Source organism: Pogona vitticeps, chromosome 1 (genome assembly GCF_051106095.1).
Source record: "Pogona vitticeps strain Pit_001003342236 chromosome 1, PviZW2.1, whole genome shotgun sequence".
Taxonomy (NCBI): Eukaryota; Metazoa; Chordata; class Lepidosauria; order Squamata; family Agamidae; genus Pogona; species Pogona vitticeps.
In genome coordinates, this window is record NC_135783.1 from 202047981 (window position 1) to 202066557 (window position 18577).

Consider the following 18577-nt stretch of genomic DNA (forward strand, 5'->3'; position numbering starts at 1 on the left):
ATTACCTAAAATATATTTGGAGATTGCTGGGAGAAGGAAGAGGAATAGCAGCCAACAATAGCAAGAATGGGAATGACAATAATCCAGATTTAACATGCGTAAAAAATATCTTATAGACTATGTCTTTCCATTTTGATTTTAGCATGACTTTAGCGATATGACATTTCTGAGTTAAACACTTTGCTTAATTTTATTAGTTTTCATTTCAAAACTGGTCTAAAGACAATCTGAGATCTAAATGAATCCCCACAGAAACCTGTTGAATTATCAGAGGAAAAATCCAAGTCAGAAAGGAATGTGAAAGACAAAGACAAAGAATTACTGCTATCAATGAAGATGATAGATAGATAGATAGATAGATAGATAGATAGATAGATAGATAGATAGATAGATAGATAGATAGATAGATAGATAGATAGATAGATAGATAGATAGATAGATAGATAGATAGATAGATAGATAGATAGATAGATAGATAGATAGATAGATAGATGGATGGATGGATGGATGGATGGATGGATGGATGGATGGATGGATGGATGGATTTTTTTTAAAGGACTGCATTGTTGATGATATGGGTACCATATTGTTAGGATCAGCTCAGACACGAAACAGACACTCTTTTAACAACACACATAACTTCCTTGTGGTGACTGATGCATGTCTTGAGCCACTCAGTTTCTTGAGATGTTTCAAACTATCTTTTTTTAAAATATACACTGACATACTGTCTCTCACTTTCAACTCAACATGGAGCAATGATTTATGACGAACTCTGGCTAGAAAAGGTAAAGCGGCCCATGGAATAACAGGAAGAAGAGCTCAGTGAGGCCCACATAAAGGCCAAAAGCCTTGTAGTTCTTGCATTATGAGGGGAAACATTGGAGACCCTCCGGAAACCCATAAATTCTATCCCAGGATTCCCTCTCCCCATCCTTTTGAGCTAAATCATGCCCTTTCTGTAACCTACAGAAAACAGTAGCTAGCTGAGAGAAGGTGGATCATTAAATGGTGGCTTTGCCCCCATTTGGAGAACCTGTAATCTCAGCATGGAACTATCATGGTTCGGCTTATATTTAAAAAAATAGGAACTCGCATATATTGGCACTGTTCCCTTTCCCAGTATAAGGTTTCCTCTGAATATACCACTTGGTTCTTATGACTGTGCCTCATTTTACTGCACTCAAGTAGAGGGGGGGGGAGTAGGAAACATTTTCCCTCCCAAAAGCGCCTGCTGAGAAATAAGTAATGGAGCTGAGCTACCTGGGAGCTTCTCCTCACTTTGAGCGCTGGCCATCACACACTTCTTTTACCTGCCAGCCCTTTGGGAAGAGTTGTATTGATGTCCCAAGAACATAAACCCTTGTTAAGCCAAGTGAGCATCCTTGCAGAGAGAAACTAACTGGGTATCTTAGGGAGTGAAGCACACACACAGAGAGAGACAGAGAGAGAGAGAGAGAGAGAGAGAGAGTTTGGGTTGCTGTACTTTGAATATGAAAGTGGAAATGAAACAGTGGAAGTGGCTTGCGGTGCCTGAAGACTCGTTGGCAGCACTATTCTGCAAGAGATCAGTCAGTTAAGAGGTGATGCCCATGAAGAGGAAGTTGGCAGGCAGATTTTTACTCTGTGAGCTCTTCAAACAAATCTATATATTTTTTTACAGTCATCTCTTCAAACCTCATGTGGGCTCCACTGAGGGCTCAGCAGGTAGCAGAAGAGAGGCAGGAAGAGTGGAGGAACATGGAACGGACTCAAATTCCACTCAGACCATGTGCGCTCCCAAACTGAAGCATTTTCCCAGCCTTCTAAAATTTCAACATAATTAGACAAGTTAGTACCAAAAGCTTTCTGAGTGTCATACTACTGCGCTGGGATCTCTTACTCTAGATCCTGAACATGTGAAAGATATTTGTGATTAGACACTGGTGAATGAAAAGAATTCCGAGATACAACTTCTTTCATCAGTATTATTATTCCAAATATTTCACAGTGATTTTCTGGGCCAAACGTTTCTTGATATTGAGGACATATCAAAGCTACACAGTCAGATATGTTTAAGAGTCTTCCCCACTCCCCCTTCTAGGGAAATCTGGAAGTTGTTTTGCAAAGAAAGAGCTCACTATTTTGAACAGCAAACTGTCAACATCTCATTGACTGTAATGCACAAGAAGCTATTACATTTAATAGTGAAGAAATGGTACGATTTTGTCCTAAGCAGAGTTTCTGAAGAGCTACAAAAAGTCCTGTTTCAGAGATGCCACCTTAAAGTGCTTCAGTCCAAACTCTACCTAGCTTGGCAGCGACTTCATAATGGAACGTGGGATGATTCCAAAACAGCTTAAGACTGGTTGAGAACCAAATGAAATATCTGAAGGAATAAATCCACTTTGATTAACAATCTCATAAATATTACATAATTTCAATCTATACTGTACTTTGAAGTTCCAAAAGCAAATGGCACAAGGCACACTCTTACACGCAGCAAACCACTCAACCATCTTGCTCATTATTATCTAGTTACTGGCAGCAGCTTGCCAAAGTAAGCCTTCTTCTTGAGAAACTCATGCATTTCGTGGGAATAAATGCCATCCTGGCAGAATGAAGCTCACAGCAATGATAAAGGAAGATGGTGCTGGAAAAAAAGAACAATGAAAGAACATGCCCAATGTTCTCTAGTGATTAAACCTTGGAGAAACCAGGAAGGATGTTGAACCTCCTGATTAAAAAAATGTAAAATGATACAAGTAGATTCAGCTCAGAAATACACTGAATATTTTACAGTAATAGGAAAGATTGTGATAAACTGAATACATTTGTGTACAGTGAGCTGGAAACAAGATGCAAAATGAACTAAATTCAATTCATATTAGCACAGTTCCACTGCCAGGATTCCACAATTTTCTGTTGTAGAAAGTGTAGTTTTAGGAAACAATTATTTAGTCACAAACATATCATTTCCCTGATTCTGATGACAAAATCATAGACTGCTCTGGAAAATGAAGGCTGTGCAGAAAATTTAAAAGATATTGTAAAATGTGTATTAAAAATGCCTTATAAAATGTATCATTAACTGTGTCAGGATAGATTCATTTCAGGAAGTCATCAATAATAGTAACAATTACTACTGACTCCTAGGAGTATGAAAATGAAGAGACCAAGGAAGATATATACAAAGATAGTTCAAAGAACGATCAGCCAAGTTATAGCACCGGTGCAGAAATTAGATTGTGCCAATCCAATCTTTCTCATGTGGCCACTACTGTATATACAATAGATTGTGCTAGTGTACAATTAGCACACTATATTGTACATCACTACATGTAGAAGATATGGAGGATAAAAGCCCTGAATTCTGTTTACCTCTAATTTTCATATTTTTTCCTGCCACCATCAACTTCAGAACTCAATTTAGAGAAGATCCAAGAACTGAAGGGTGTTTATATACTTCAGAGAGGTCAAGTATCAGCTCAGCATTGCTGAGCAGTTCAGCTTTATCTCCTCCCTCTTCTTATAAAGTTTGTAGCTAGGAAAATTGAGCTGGCATGCCAAGAACAGATCCCTATACTATCCAAAGGCAGAGATCAAAATCTGGGGTTCAAATCTTTCATGCCAGAAAGATTAATAAAGGGCAAGGATAAAACTTGATCTTGCAGACTGAATAAGATGTTTGCATACACTTAGGGTTTCTTTGGGCAATCCAGCTGGTAATCCTAGAGCAACCGGCAGGGCTTCGTCAACAGAGGAAATCTGTAGTATGGCTCTACAGATGAAGCGACACAGCAGGAATCAGATCATAATCTACTTACTACGTACTGCAAAGCGAAAGCGTGCTGCTTATATAGCGCCCCGTGGTGCTTCAAGCACTCTCTGGGCAGTTTACAAGTTAATTATGCAGGCTACACATTGCCTCCCCAGCAAAGCTGGGTACTCATTTCACCAACCTCGGAAGGATAGAAGGCTGAGTGAACCTTGAGCGGGCTACCTGGGATCGAACCCCAGGCCATGAACACTCTCTCTCTCTCTGTGTCTGTCTGTCTGTCTCTCTCTGTGTGTGTGTGTGTGTGTGTGTGTGTGTGTGTGTGTGTGTGTGTGTGTGTGTGTGTGTGTGTGTGTGTGTGTGTGTGTGTGTGTGAACACTCTCTCTGTCTGTGTGTCTGTGTGTCTGTCTGTCTGTCTCTCTCTCTCTCTCTCTCTGTGTGTGTGTGAAGATCAGGGCCTGGTATTGGTGAAGTCCAATCTGATGGAACCAAAAAGAAGGGAAGGAACGAAAGCTGGAAACTGGAGCCTGAGAGGAAAGCCCTTCTGGAAGGATGTAATAGTATTTGAATGGTGCTATCCATAAGTCTAGGACAGCAAGGAAAATGTGTAGGACCACAACAACTATGGAAAGGCATGATGTCACCATTAGGAGAGCATCAACAGTAATTTGGACAGTTCTAGAAGACAACAAAACAATTTTAAGGAGCTTTTAAGGATAGTTGGTAGATTTCACACCATGAGCAGTCATTAGATTATCGAACCAAGCTTAGCCATATGGCCTGAATTGTTCCCCGAAGGAGAAACAGGCATGGCTTGAATTCTTTCTCTTCTTGAAGTCTTAGGAGATCATTATGATGTCTACAAGCTGGGCTCACTTGTATCAAGTATATAACTATTTTTTCTGTGGAACAGCATTCCTGAGCTGCTCAATGTGAAGTCTGTAAGTCAGCAGAGTTATTAATGCAGGCAAGTTATACTTTAGATGGCAGGTAATCTTCAGAAAGTTGACTCTAACGAGGAACAAATTATGCCTTCTTGGACGCGGGCATCAATAGTCTCAATAATGCAATTTATTTTTCATTTTTAAGGGGCAGGTTTTCAAAACCGTTCTCAAACCAGCTCATAGCAAGAATGCACTTCTGCATCCTGAATTCTTCAGCTGTGAGTGCAGAACCAAACCAGTTGGGTGCATGGATCAATTTAGACAACTTGGAAATCTATTTCCTTAATATAAAACCAGTATGATTTTAGAAGCTGCCACCACAATTTGCTCTACTTCATCATAACATTTCTCACACCTCACACAGTTTTGTTAAAAGGTACTACCATACATACGGTGAATGTTTTTGGAGTTGCATGGGACTGATTATGCATGGAAGAGGGACCTTGTTTAAGGTGTTGGGTAGTTCATATATCTCATGCACTCCAGGATATCTGATTAGCTGATCATTTCCTTCCAAATATGAGACAATGCATTCCTTCACAGATAAAAAGAGTGCACAGTTAGTTATACACATTTATTTGGAAATATTAATCACAGCCTAGCACTGACACAGGGGAAGGAAAACATACTTATGCTGCGGTGGCTGTGAGTTTCCTTGATTAGAAGCTCTGTTCCCTGCTGGGATCTTCTCTAATACCAAGACATCTTGGTCATGTTCCTTAAGTCTTACTGTGTTGGCTTCAACATCCTGAAAGATAATTTGAATAATTAATGTGTTAGAGCTCCACAAGCAGGAGAGATCTCCTTCGTCTGCAGAACTGACACTGATCCAGCTGCCATCTCCACTGGGTCCTCCAAGATGCATTAGGCTGAGGAGCTCCAAGGGGCTTCAGCAGAAGGGGAATGGGTGAAAAATGGTATTCTCCCCTCCCCCAACATTTTTCCAAATGAACAGTGCCTCAAGAACAGAACTTGGCTATGCAGAGTTTCTCAAATGAAGATCCAAGATAATGAAATTGGAATGGGTTTCCGATTCTTCAAATAAATACTGGATAATACTCAAAAGGTGATGTTTTTGTATTGCTGGATGAGAGGAGATACCTGACCCAGTCCAGGAGAGATGCTTCTGTTTAAACTCCCCACTGACATTGAAGTTCATTACATCTTGCAATTAAAATCTATGATTTTCAATGGAATGAGGTCACCACCAACCTCGCTTGCTGATCAGAAACATAGACAAGGATTCTGTGTTCAGGTAAGATGCTTAAACCACACCAAAGTCAATGAGATAAATCCTATTTTTAGTCTCAACTAGAGTAGACAATGGAATCTATGTACATATTGACTTGCTAAGTCCCATTTATTCAGTAAGTCTACTTCCAAGTGGATTTAAACTGCTGCAACTTTCAATTTTCTATTCAGGTGTCTTCTTGCATTCAAGTCAAAGTTTTGTACATATTCTTTTTACTAAAATGTGGTGGAAAAATTAATCTGGCTTTCCAGATCTCTGATTTCAAAATGATGGGCCTATCTTGCATTTCATTTAACAATGCACTAGAATCATTACCCCTACAATCATTACATTGAGTTCTTTCAAAGAGAAAGATGAGATAAAAATAGTTTAAACAAACAAACAAACAAACAAATAATGGAAGAGTGTACACCATCAGAAGAGCAATATTTCAATTCCATAGTTTCCAATTGTGCACAAATGTGTAAGAACCTGAAACATACACAGACTTGAGGAAAAGATATCCGGTCTTTACACAGATGTTCCAAAAAGATACCCAATGAACTTCTGGCCATCCAGACATTGATAAATTGCAGCTTCTACAATGCCCGATCACTGGCCAAACTGGCTATGGATAACAAAGTGGAAATCAATACTATCTGGAAAGCCACAGGTTCCAGAGCCCAGTTTGATAGTATTTACACCTATTCAATAGGTCCTTATCTAAACACACACTTACCCGGAGTATCCTATTGAAGTCTTCCTTGTCCACTCTCAAGAAGTGGCAATTATCTTCCCGCAGAACAATGGAAGCAGCTCTTGGAGCATCGTTCACTAATGCTAACTTGCCAAAATCATCACCTTCATGTAGTGTGCATACCACACCCTAAAAACATCAGCAGGAGAAAACACATTTACACAGAGAAGCCATCATTTAGAGTTTGGTCCATATGCAAACACTACTAGATTTTGAAGCTAAATTCTATAACAAATGTATAGGGCAAGAAATGAACAGCTCAAATAATAGCAAGATAACAATTCATGGCTGTAAGACAAAGGGAAAGAAAGAATAGGATTTGTTCTCTGAAATTTGATTTAGAGATAGACAGACGTTTGCCTCTAATAATGAAGCCCAATTTCCTTCTTCTGTTTTTGAAGTTCTTTTTTTTTTTTAAAGCATGTTTGTTGAATACTAAACTTTCTTCAATGACTGCCAATCTCTGATAGTGTATTCTGGCCTATTGTCAGAATGCATTGTTAACTGAAGTTCCATTTGTTATACTGTGGCTTTCAGTCACAGAAGAGTTTCTGAGAACTAACTTTTTCTGAACATGAAACCAAATATTTGACTTTTTAATCTGATTTTTTAAAATCCCATCTTTGAAAGACCTTCTGTAATCAGAGTGACTTGTAAACTAAACACGGCAGCATAAAAGACTATAAAGAACCTTGTGGCACTTTAATGTTTATGCCATAATAATATATTCATATTTAAGTTGCCGCAGAACCTGTTACTGATTTTCTTGCAACAGACTTGCACATCTCCTCCACCTTCAAAACTATAGAAATGGGTATCAACTTATAAAGGTATTTTGTAATTGCAGAACAATGTACTGTGTCAGAAGGTTACCCGGAATGAAGAGCAGAAACCCTTGTTTAGTCATTAAATGCTAGCGGTGGTGGAGAGGCTGGTGACTATGAATTCATGGATGGGGTGGGGTGCAATGATTCCACTTTGGGTTTCAGTCCAAATGTAAAGGAGCTATCCAAGGTGCTAAAACTGTTTGAGGGACAGAATTCAGCAGCTACAGTACCTCCTGTAAAATGTGCGCTAAAACCATAAGCCAATTCAGCACTGCCATGAAATCAGGGTCACTCCATTGAGCTGAACAAAGGAAAACCTTCTGCTGACTTGGACTGAGATTTAGAGGAGTTACTTTCTTGCACTACAATTCCCAAGAGTATCCTGGGAGCTGTAGTCTCCAGAAGTAACATTTCCAAGCTCTGACTAGCTGGCCATCCATCTTGCACACCGATGTCTGCTCAGACTGGTGTTTCATGCTAAAATCATTAGCAATCTATACATATCCTACATATGAGTCAGTGACCTTGGGAGTCGGTGAGTGCTCCAACACTGGAGGCATTCAAGAAAAACTTAGATAAACACCTGTCAGATATGCTTTGATTTGTATTCCTGCATTGAGCAGGGGGTTGGACTTGATGACCTTGTAGGCTCCTTCCATCTTCACTTTTCTATGATTCTATGAATCTGATGCCACTAATGTAAACAACACTGATTTTCAATAGTGCTTAGGACTCCCCCACCCCCACCCCCAGATCAGAGCCCATTAAAATATCTTGACTTGTATCCAGCATTGGCACTGTGCTAGCAGAAAGCATTTCCACTCATGCAAGGCAGGGCATACGATTTTCAAAGCTCTCCCTTTCACCATATATATCCAGGGGTGGGGGGAACCTCCAGAACAATATAGAATATAGTGGAGATGGTGATACATGATAATGGAAACCTGTGCAAAGCAAGTCACTTATGTTGTGCAGATCAAAATGCATTCCACTAGTACAGACCTTCCACAGGATGCAGCCCATTGCTTCCAGAGCTGAAAACCACAGAGTTCAAATCCAGAACACACTTGGGCATGCATATGTGTGCCTGTATGCACAATACACCCACACCCCACACTCAACATGGAAGAAATGTAAAGAGTTTAAAAAGACAATACCTTGCCATAAATGACTACGTTTACTGATCCTTTTAAAATAATATACCAAGATGTTCCTTCTTCTCCTTGATTAAATACTATGCAAAGCAGAAAAAAAGAAGGGATCATGAAAATAGAGCAAAACATTCAATGAGCCATCTTCTTGCAAAGCTTAATATGATTTTTTTATGTGTGGCAAATTTATTACAAGTCACCTTCTCTTTATTTTTAGTCGTACCTTGTAATGGGCAGCAAAAAGCAGTTTCATATGAGTTTAAAATAAAAAATACACATACTGAGATTAGCCACTAGAGCTCCTGTAGAACCTTAAAGACTAAAGCCAGGATCTTGTGCTTATTCTGTTCATTGGACAGGATCTGACCATCCCAGAGTGCAAGACACGCAACAATGGGCTCAAGTTACAGGAAGACAGATTTTGGTTGCATATCAGGAAAAACTTCCTAACTTTTAGAGCAGTACAACAAATGGGACTAATGACCTCAAGAGGGGGTGAGTGCTCCAAAACATTTAAGAGAAACTTAGGCAACCACCTGGCAGCTATTCTTTGCATTCCTGCACTGGGCACAGGGGTTTGGACTTGAGGGCCTTATAGGTCCCTTCCAACTTCATTCTTCTATGATTCCACTGAGCAGAAAGTCCTCCCAGGCACAACCTACAACAATCTGGGATTGTACTGCTTGGGCAAATGTTGGTGTTGCACAAGTGGAGAACAGGCATTCCTGTATGGAGGAACAATTCCTTGAATGACACAAGTGGTGCCATCGCGCTTTACAACATTGGCAAGTTTTGTTTTTGTTTTTTTTGCCAATGTCGCTGTGGGCTAAACCGCAGAAGCCTGTGATGCAGGGTCAGAAGACCAAGCAGTCATAAGATCGAATCCACGTGACGGAGTGAGCACCCGTCGCTTGTCCCAGCTCCCGCCAACCTAGCGGTTCGAAAGCATGTAAATGCGAGTAGATTAATAGGGACCACTTCGGTGGGAAGGTAACAGCGTTCCGTGTCTAAGTCGCACTGGCCATGTGACCACGGAAGATTGTCTTCGGACAAACGCTGGCTCTATGGCTTGAAGAGCGGGATGAGCGCCGCCCCCTAGAGTCGGACACGACTGGACAAAAATTGTCAAGGGGAACCTTTACCTTTACTGCTCAGGGAGGTACAGGCCTAAGCAATTTATTATGAGGTTTTTGTGAACTGGAGCCCACTTCAAATGATGCAGTTTAAAAGTGTGCAAGATGTTTGTGTATGCTTCCTGGGGAATCCTGGATGCTGTAGTCCAAAACGCACAAATCTGCACACCTCTGCTTGTCCTCTGAAGCTCATGCAACAGTAAATTTGTGAAACATTTGAAATGCTTGAAGGACTGTTGCTGCTTTTGTACCAACAAACAAATGCAGCTGCCACTTTGGAAATGGATACCACAGCAAAACAAACAAAATCTCTATAGCAGTTAGGATTCCAAAGGCCAACACCACGTGTTCAGTAAACTGCGAGGCAGGAGTTCTGCAGTGGCAGAATAGTGGAAGCCCTTCTGATTGCAGGTGGATGATCACAATTTTTCTTGCATGTCACAGAATCAGAGCAAGGAGACTATACACCAGGGAGTAACCTGAGCTGGAAACTCTCTCCCTCGTATGTTAGCTTTCTTCTTGTTTTTGTAAGTTTTGTTGTTGTTGTTGAACAGCAAAACAGCAAAATTTGAATCTCAAATCTATTATGCCAAGAAGAATAAAGCATTCTACAACTCCTGTGTTCTACTGCATGTGGAGCTATAAGTATACTTCATTTAAAAGGAAGGGTCCCTAGGACTTAACATCCAAATAAATGTGGCTAAAAGGAAGTGTGAAGATATGAAAAGTGGGCATTCTGCATGGATGTCTTGTTCTTATTCTCTTAGAATTGCAGAGTTGGAAGGGACCCCACAGATCATGGAGTCCAGCCCCTCTTAAGGAGTCCCAGGGGGGAAATCAAACTCCCAACCTCTGGCTCTGCAGCCAAATACTTAAACCACCGAGCTATCCAGCTTACAGACCTTGCCCCTGCAACAACAACAACAAACCCTAAAAGCATCCAGCCATTTCCTGTGACTGATAAAACAAGTGATGTCCTCGATCAGATCCTGCACTGTCCACCACACAGACAGCTCAGGACACCCCTGAGTCCAGCCCCTCCCCTTCATTCAGATTCCAAACTATCCATTCCAATGTTAAAAGCAGTTCACTTAACCATGTACCATAAAATCTTGTTCACTTACAAACAGTTCCCGCTTTGGGGTGCGATTCAAACACCAGCACACCTGCTAGTTCGCGCTTTACCTTGAAGCAGAGAAAAAACAGACCTTGTAAAAAAATGTCAACATCCTGTATTTAGGTGGTGACATGCATGTTCATAGGAAGGAGGGAAGGAGGGAGAGGATCCCTGGGGGATTTGGTAGGTGGAGGCAGCTCACGTGTTCCAGATGGCAACTGCTCACTATCCTGATGCTGTGAAGCCATCCTCTCCTCCAAGAGGAGGCAGCTTCATTTGTAGGAAGTCCATGATGGGACCCCCTACCTCGTGGTTCCCACTCCATCAGTAAGTACTCCATGTGCTTGGGAGAGTGGGAGGCACAAGGTCCTGTTGGGCTGTCGCCATTAGGGAGCAGCAGAAAAGGGAGGAAAGACTGGTGTGGCAAACATGGGAGATGCTGGGGAGGGGGCTTGGAGTAAAACTTCCAATATCCCATCACACTGGCTATAGAGTTCTGCGAGATATAGTAAAATGAAACAAAACATTTTACATTTCACCTCTTTGGCTAATTATACAAGAGGGTTGGCAGGCAGACTAGGGTGGCAATGGGCTGTACTTAATTTGAGCAGCCTGCTATTTTCTTGGATGGAAACTACAGACCAATACTGTACCCTCATTATGCCTCTTCCGTAACTACACAGAGGTGGCTATTGATTTGCAATATAAATAGATAAAACTATAAAATACAAAAGACTCACTGTTGTTGAAAGATGAGATAAAGCCTTAATGTGCAGAAGTTCTTCATATATAATTTCTAGATCATCAACTGTTCTCTGGCCAGGCCTGTTATCACATGCACACACAAACATACATACAAACACACATTTCAAACAACAACAAAAAGAACAAGAACATCATAAACCAAATGTTTTTACATGTACTTCTTGGATACATGGGATCCATATTTAATTTATTTGTAACTGAGAAGTAAATTATTAAATTATTTGTTATCTGATATTTAATTCCCAAAGCTGCTCACAAAGCATTTAAAAGATCAAGAGGTATGTAAAAATCATTCCATAACTGCTTTATTAGTACAATCTTTAAAGAAAAAGAAAAAAAACCAAACCCTACTCTTTCCAGGAACAAACCTTATGAGCCAAAAAAATTGTGATTCCAGATCTCACATTTTTAATGAGATCTCTATCATTTTCCTGAAATGCAACTGGTGATGAGGCGGAGAGTTGGGAGTTGTTTCAGAGCAAAGGTTTGCAGGGTGACATTGATCCTTCCACCTACCCTGCTTTTCCTTGTTGAAATCGCTACAAACACTTTGAACTGCTCTTTGCCAGATGGAAAAGAGTGAGGAGGAGATATGTAGGCAATCTGTATTTAAACCAGCCTGACTGGGCTACAGCATTCATTGTCCCCTGCCACTGGCAGAAGCAACATGACCAAAGTGAAGTGAGTGAAAGCAATGTGCTAACTACAGAACTGGAGATAGTTTGCCTCACGAGTTACCAGTTGTTGGGAGACAGAAGAGAACAAGCAACAGATGTTGTGCTTATGCCTTGCTTTGGGGCTTCCCCACAGTGGCTGGCTGGCCACTGTGGGAAACTAGACTAGACAGGCCATTGGTCTCATCTAGTAGAGGGTTCTTTGTCTTGTATTTACATTTTAGCACAACTTCTCCAAAATGGCTGGCTTTGCTTTGGGAAACATTTGAATTCAAGAATTTAGTCACACTAAATAGGGATGTCTTGGTCTGTGGGTGTGAAGCTCTCTGGTTTCTGCACTACAAGGAAGTATAAATTATTTTTAAGGAAGAGACAGAGAACAAGAGAGCTTTGTGCCACTACCCAGCAATCTTTTCCATCTGCAGTTATAGTATTTCACCTTTTGTCAGCCAGAAGTGGGCTGGAAATTCATTTTTACATACAAGTGACCCTGAAAAGGTCATGTGAAGCATAAAGTGATTTTAGCATATCTGACAAGAAAGCTATTTTTCCCCTCATTCAAGTGCACCTGTGAGAGGTTTGCTGAAATTTCTGGAACGAGGCCCTCCAAGGGGTCTTTCCTTTGTGGTCCTACAGTTTCTAGTTGGAATGTATTGAATGAAGCATCACTTTTTAAATTAATTAATTTCTGGCCTCTAAATACATCATGGTGAGAATATGTGTGAGATGTTTAAACTTTGGCAACAATTTTTAATAACTGATAAGTCTATTCAACAGGGGTATGTACTCATTCTGAATTCAACAATGAGTTGGAGGAGACTGTAAATTAATCAACAGTACTTTCAAATCATGTTTGTATTTGCTGCACTTGTTTATTTTTTAAACAGGCTTTTCATTTTTTTCAAACAAATACATGGGATGCCACAGCTCATAACTATAGAAAAGTGGGACAATTTCAAAACCATTACTTAGATTTCTTAGTTAAGTCTTTAATATCATAAGCATAATTGTGAAACAGAAAATAATACAGGCTAAAGATTAGGCTGGATCACCCAATGTTGCCATTTGATCCAGCTGATGAACCTAATTCTACAAGGGACTCGTCTTTGAAAGACATGAAGAAGGCCAAAAGCTGCTTTGATATCACTATGTTTTGCAGCCTGTACACTAAAAAAAAACCCTGTCCTCAGTCTGTTGAGGAGTACAAAGAAAATTAAAGAGAATTCGCTCCCACCGAAACCACTTATATCCCAAGTGATAGTTAAATTGTCAGAATGATAATCCTTTGCACACTTTCCTGGGAGAAAGCTTATTTATACACATTGATGCTTGCTTCTTAGTTAAATATGTACAGGATTGCACCTCAAGACTCACTGAAATGCCTGCAAGTTATTTCAGCAATTTAGCATTTCACAGACCAAGTGTAACTCTTTTAAATTCTGCAGTATTTACATTCTTGTTCCTGTTCATGTTCCACACAGCAGCTGGGATCCAGAGGCCACTGGAAGACTTACTCTCCTTGAACTGGTCTAATCAGACTTTAAAGCTATCTAAAGCACAAGCAGATGCAGCATTTGTTTCCTCTTTTTTGCACTTGATGCCGGAGGAGTGCATCGTTCATCAGGATGCACACAGAACCAGAACTTTAAAGCTGCTATTTCTCTCCTCTTTAAGAAAGGCTCTTCTGTTTAAGAGATGCGCTATCTTTAAGAGCTCTCTCTGCCAACGTCAATGGCAGACAATGGGAAGAATTGCACCTAGGAGAAGCGTGGAACTCCACGCCAGCTAACAACTGAAAGTAAAAAAAATAAAATAAAGCCTGCCTTCAGAATGATTGAAAAGGGCCTCAAAGTCATGGCAAAAAGCACTGTAGGAAGCCAAATAAGGAAATATCATATGGATGGTGGGAAAAATGCCAAGACATCAGTGCAGAACTTGGTACTTGAAGGGAAACAAATGTTCTGTCTGAAAAGAAGAGACCTTAAATAAGTTTCAAAAAGATTTCAAAGAAGGTTTTTGTCATACTTTTGTCTTATTAGCATGCTATTTTTTGCTCTGCCTCATTCACTGGATTTTTCACGCAGACTTCCCCTCTGGTTATAATGCTCCTATGTTTTCCCAACTTTTCTTCTGTTTCTTTCCTGACTGCAGAAAATCTGTCAGGGAGATGGAAAAAAGGAGAACTATCTCTTTGAACTGCTAACTTGAGAAGCCCTCTCTCTGAAAACATGTTGGCGGCCCTTCGCCGCCCTGCTTATCCAGAATCTGACAAATGTAAATACTTATCATTTATCAATTCCACTTCTCTCCTCCCCTTTCCTCCAATGAACTCAAGCTGTCTCCTCATCCCCGCTTTATTGTCACAACAGTCCTGTGAAGGTAAGTCAGGCTGAGTGAGAACCATTAAGTCTAAGATCAGCTAGTAAGTTTTATGCTCCCTGTAGATGGAGCCAGTGGTGAACACAACCAGGATCTTCTGCATCCCAGTCTATTACTCTAACTGCCGCATCACACTTAATCACCACCCAATATTTATTTGCTAATGAAACATGTTCAGAAAATGAAAGATAATGAACACCAAATGGGAAAAGGTATACAAGTGTCTGAGGAGACTAGCTGGCCCGATACCATACCAGCTTGAGTGCTCTCTTTCCCCACTGAGATACGGGAGAAATCCTTAGAGGTGCAGCAGGGGAAGTCCCAGATGGTGCAGAAGGTTACGACGCCTCTGAGGGAGACGGAAGAGATGGAGCCTGACAGACAGGGAGAAGAAGCGAAGGAGGACAGGTCAGGACCATTACGTGAGGCAGGAAGAGCTCTAATGGGGGAAGACCTGATGCCTGGAAAGGGGGAAACAACAGTGGGGGAGGTAGAAGAGCTACTGGAAAAGCCGGGAATAGAGAGGGGGAAGGGTACGGATATATATATAAGGAGAAGAAGCCCGGGCACGGGATAGTAGAGGCAGGAGAGTCGGATGCGAAAAGAGAGCAAGAAATACTCCCACTAGGATGAGAGTGGAACTGGATGGAGAACCCCTGGACCAAACAGTGGGAGAGGTTTATGCTTCCTCATGAGGAGGCGGAGAGGAGGAGGAGGAGAGAAAAAGCCGGATAAGCCTTCTTACTTGGGTGGGTGGGGGAAGCCTGGGAGCGGAACAGAAAGATTAGGGAGGAAAGGGCAAAGCTGGACTGTGGGAGAGGAGAGAAGGCAAAATGGCATACTCAGTCCGAGATGGCACACAACAACACCTGGGACTGTGGGAATTACTGGAACAGGGAACAAGGATGTCGGGACCCAACCCCTTTACCTAAGTTCTTAATACCATCAGGAGGAGAAAGAGGAGACACTTGCCTAATATGGGATGCGGGACTGTTTGGACCCCCTGCTGACAACTTGTTTACAGTTCAAGATTCTAATCTCTTCCCTACTCCATTGAGTGAAGAAGAGAGGTTAAATATGGCTGTTGATGCTAATAGTTTCTTGGATATGCTGGAAATAAACGTTCAAGTTTTAGATAAAGCCGAGAAGTTCTCTTTGATCAGTCCTGAGAAGGAATGTGGAGGGGAGGAACCCCTGATCTCAGATGAGCGCTCACAAAGTGGAATTCACCCACTTTTTTGTATTGGATTGTTCATCTGTCAAACAGCCTATGACAAGCTTTCCCATTTCAAAACATGCCATCATTACAAGTGGAGCTTCCGTATTTGCGTGTCTAGAGAACTACCACCTGAAGAGCCAAAAACAGGCACGAATTCCTTTGATTCCAGTTATAACTTGTTCCAAATGACTTTTGTATTTTCATTTGTTTTTCACTGCATAGATTGAGGTGTCTGTTTCTCTGAATATTTCACAACAGTTGCTGGCTACATTTCACCAATATGGTTCATCATTCTGTTTTCACTGTGCATCTCCATCTGGAGCAGCAGGGTGTGGGAGCCATGCACGTATACACAGGGGTAGGGGGTGGGCTGGGGGCGGGCGCGCTGAGTAGCCAGTCAAATACAAGGTCGAGAATCCTAACTGTTTGGCAGCTTCTTTCTAATTGCATAGCAACGGGCAGATGCCTCATTCTGATCCATCTATTTTTATTTTTATCTTTCAGCTTTCCTTTAAGATTTCTGAACTTGTCACGGCGCCTGGTGTGGAGGCATCCCAGACTCCTGCTTGTCCAGGTGTCACACGGCAAAATATTAGCCTCTGCCGCTTCTATAAATATGTGTGGTGCCCCACTGATGGAGATTTCTAGAAGCCTGCTGGGCAAAGACCTACTTTCTGTGGGATAATTTGTTGGACAAACTATGCCAGGATAATAAATGGGAGGCAGGTGGAGAACCAAGCTGCCCATTAGTGGAACAGAGTTTGACTCAAAATTACACAATCAATAGGCACCGCTGGCAGCTTGAGGAGTCTATTGAGGTCACCAACATGGAGTTTCTCTGCTACCGCAGTGCAGGCAGAAATAAGGGATGCATCCCAGTACCAAGAGAACACTGGTGTGCTCACAGCACCGACCTGTTGTTCCATTTTTGCTGCAAACTTAGACAAACCCCTATCCACGGGGGGAGAGAATGTCAGGGGTAAGAACAAAGTGGCAGGAGATTTAATTTTATGACTTAAGTATTCTGTCTCTGTATATTTTATACCCCACCAGCAATATGCTAAGGACAGTGAAGAACACGGTGGTGATGTAAGCCTTACACAGAAGATTTAGGTTCACAGAGTGAGACTTGAGAAGGGGAAATCCCGTCAGTGCTCAAATGTGTGTGATTTTTCTGAGGAGGAGCTTTTCATACCTCCCATGCTTCAAAAAAGCTTTGTTTTGTTGTTGGCTTCCATATGTAAATGCAGGCTTCACTTGCAAGGGTAATTTCTGAGACATCGAAGTCTCATGGTATGAGGTCCAAGTGATATGAGGTCTCCTGCCTTGGGCAGGGGGTTGGACTAGAAGACCTCCATGGTCCCTTCCAACCCTATGATGACTCTATGATAAGTCTGCCAGCATCAGGTCTCTGGAACACGGCCACAGCCATGATGGCTGGGGGAATTCTAGGAGCTGTAGTTCAAAATTAAGTCCTAAACCATGTTGTAGCATTGTAATATGAAGGTTATTTTTTGCTCCAGGAGTCCATGCTTCCTGGTTACGCCTGGTATCACAACCAAGTATTTGCACATTCAAAACACGGAGCAGCACAGTATTATGACAGCAAATGATACATGGCCTGAAAAGAACTGTGGAAAAACTGTGGTAGAAATCTCAAGATATCACACATATTATTCTTAGGAAAGCCCCTGATTTTGCCTGATTACACTATTACAGCAATAACGTTGAATACTCCTCTGACCATGCTGGTTTATTCAACATTGAAAAAACACTCCACCGCCAGCTACTTGAACTAAACATGCCAGTCTGTGAAGTGTACATTCGGCCATAACCAGGCCTTCTGTGAAAGTTCTGTGAGGTACAGCCACTGACCCCAGCAGTTCCCACAATAAAGGACTCCTGTCATTGCAGTACACTAACTGCTTAGCGCTTCACCAGAAGTGGGGAATCTCTGGAACTCCAATAATTTTGGCCTACAATCCCCATCACACACAAAGCCACATGGACATTGCACTCCCTCTTGAAAATTCACGTTTGACTCTTGGCTTTCCCCTCTGGGTTTGGCCGTCAGGTTTCATCCAGCAGTGTGCCTGCACCATTAACACTAGTATGCCAGCTCTGCTCAGTCTGGAAGAAGGCTGACTAGGCAGTGGTGGCACATCCTATTAGTTAACCTCGTTTGGATTACAGTAACATATCCTGCAAGGGGCTACCAGTGAACAGTGTTCAGGATCTTGAACAGATCCCAAGGGCTGCTGCTCAGCTATTAAGCAGAGCTGGTCAGAGCAAGACTGGGAGTTCTCTGCCTGGCCCCCCTGTCCAATTTAGAGTTCCTAGCTATAATCTTTAATGTCCTGTGGAGCTGGAATCCAAGCTACCACGGGGCAGTGTCTCTTTCTATGAACCTGCCTAGATCCCAAGACCTTTCTTTGTGTCCTAACATTCTCATAGGAATGTGTGGTGCAGACACAAGAGTGGCTACGCCTGGGGCTCTGGCCCCCTGCCATTCCTTTCTGTTCTTCCCCTTACAGGCAAAGAAACTTTTTTAAAAGCCCAGACCTCGGCCCACTGATTAACTGAGAGGTTGTACGAACTCTTTTTTTGATGTGTTGGTAAAAG

General features: G+C 41.7%; 1 protein-coding gene across 4 annotated transcripts in view; it reads right to left on the reverse strand.

Moving 5' to 3' along the window:
- RAPGEF4 (Rap guanine nucleotide exchange factor 4) overlaps positions 1-18577 on the reverse strand; it is a 200433-nt gene that overhangs the window by 38691 nt on the left and 143165 nt on the right. For all 4 annotated transcript variants that reach the window (XM_072980154.2, XM_072980149.2, XM_078394208.1 and 1 more), the window contains 5 exons: positions 11659-11743; positions 10926-10986; positions 8675-8751; positions 6673-6819; positions 5332-5450 (listed from right to left, as the gene is read on the reverse strand). In XM_072980154.2, the coding sequence (XP_072836255.2) occupies positions 5332-5450; positions 6673-6819; positions 8675-8751; positions 10926-10986; positions 11659-11743 (489 nt within the window). The remainder of the gene's footprint in view (positions 1-5331; positions 5451-6672; positions 6820-8674; positions 8752-10925; positions 10987-11658; positions 11744-18577) is intronic.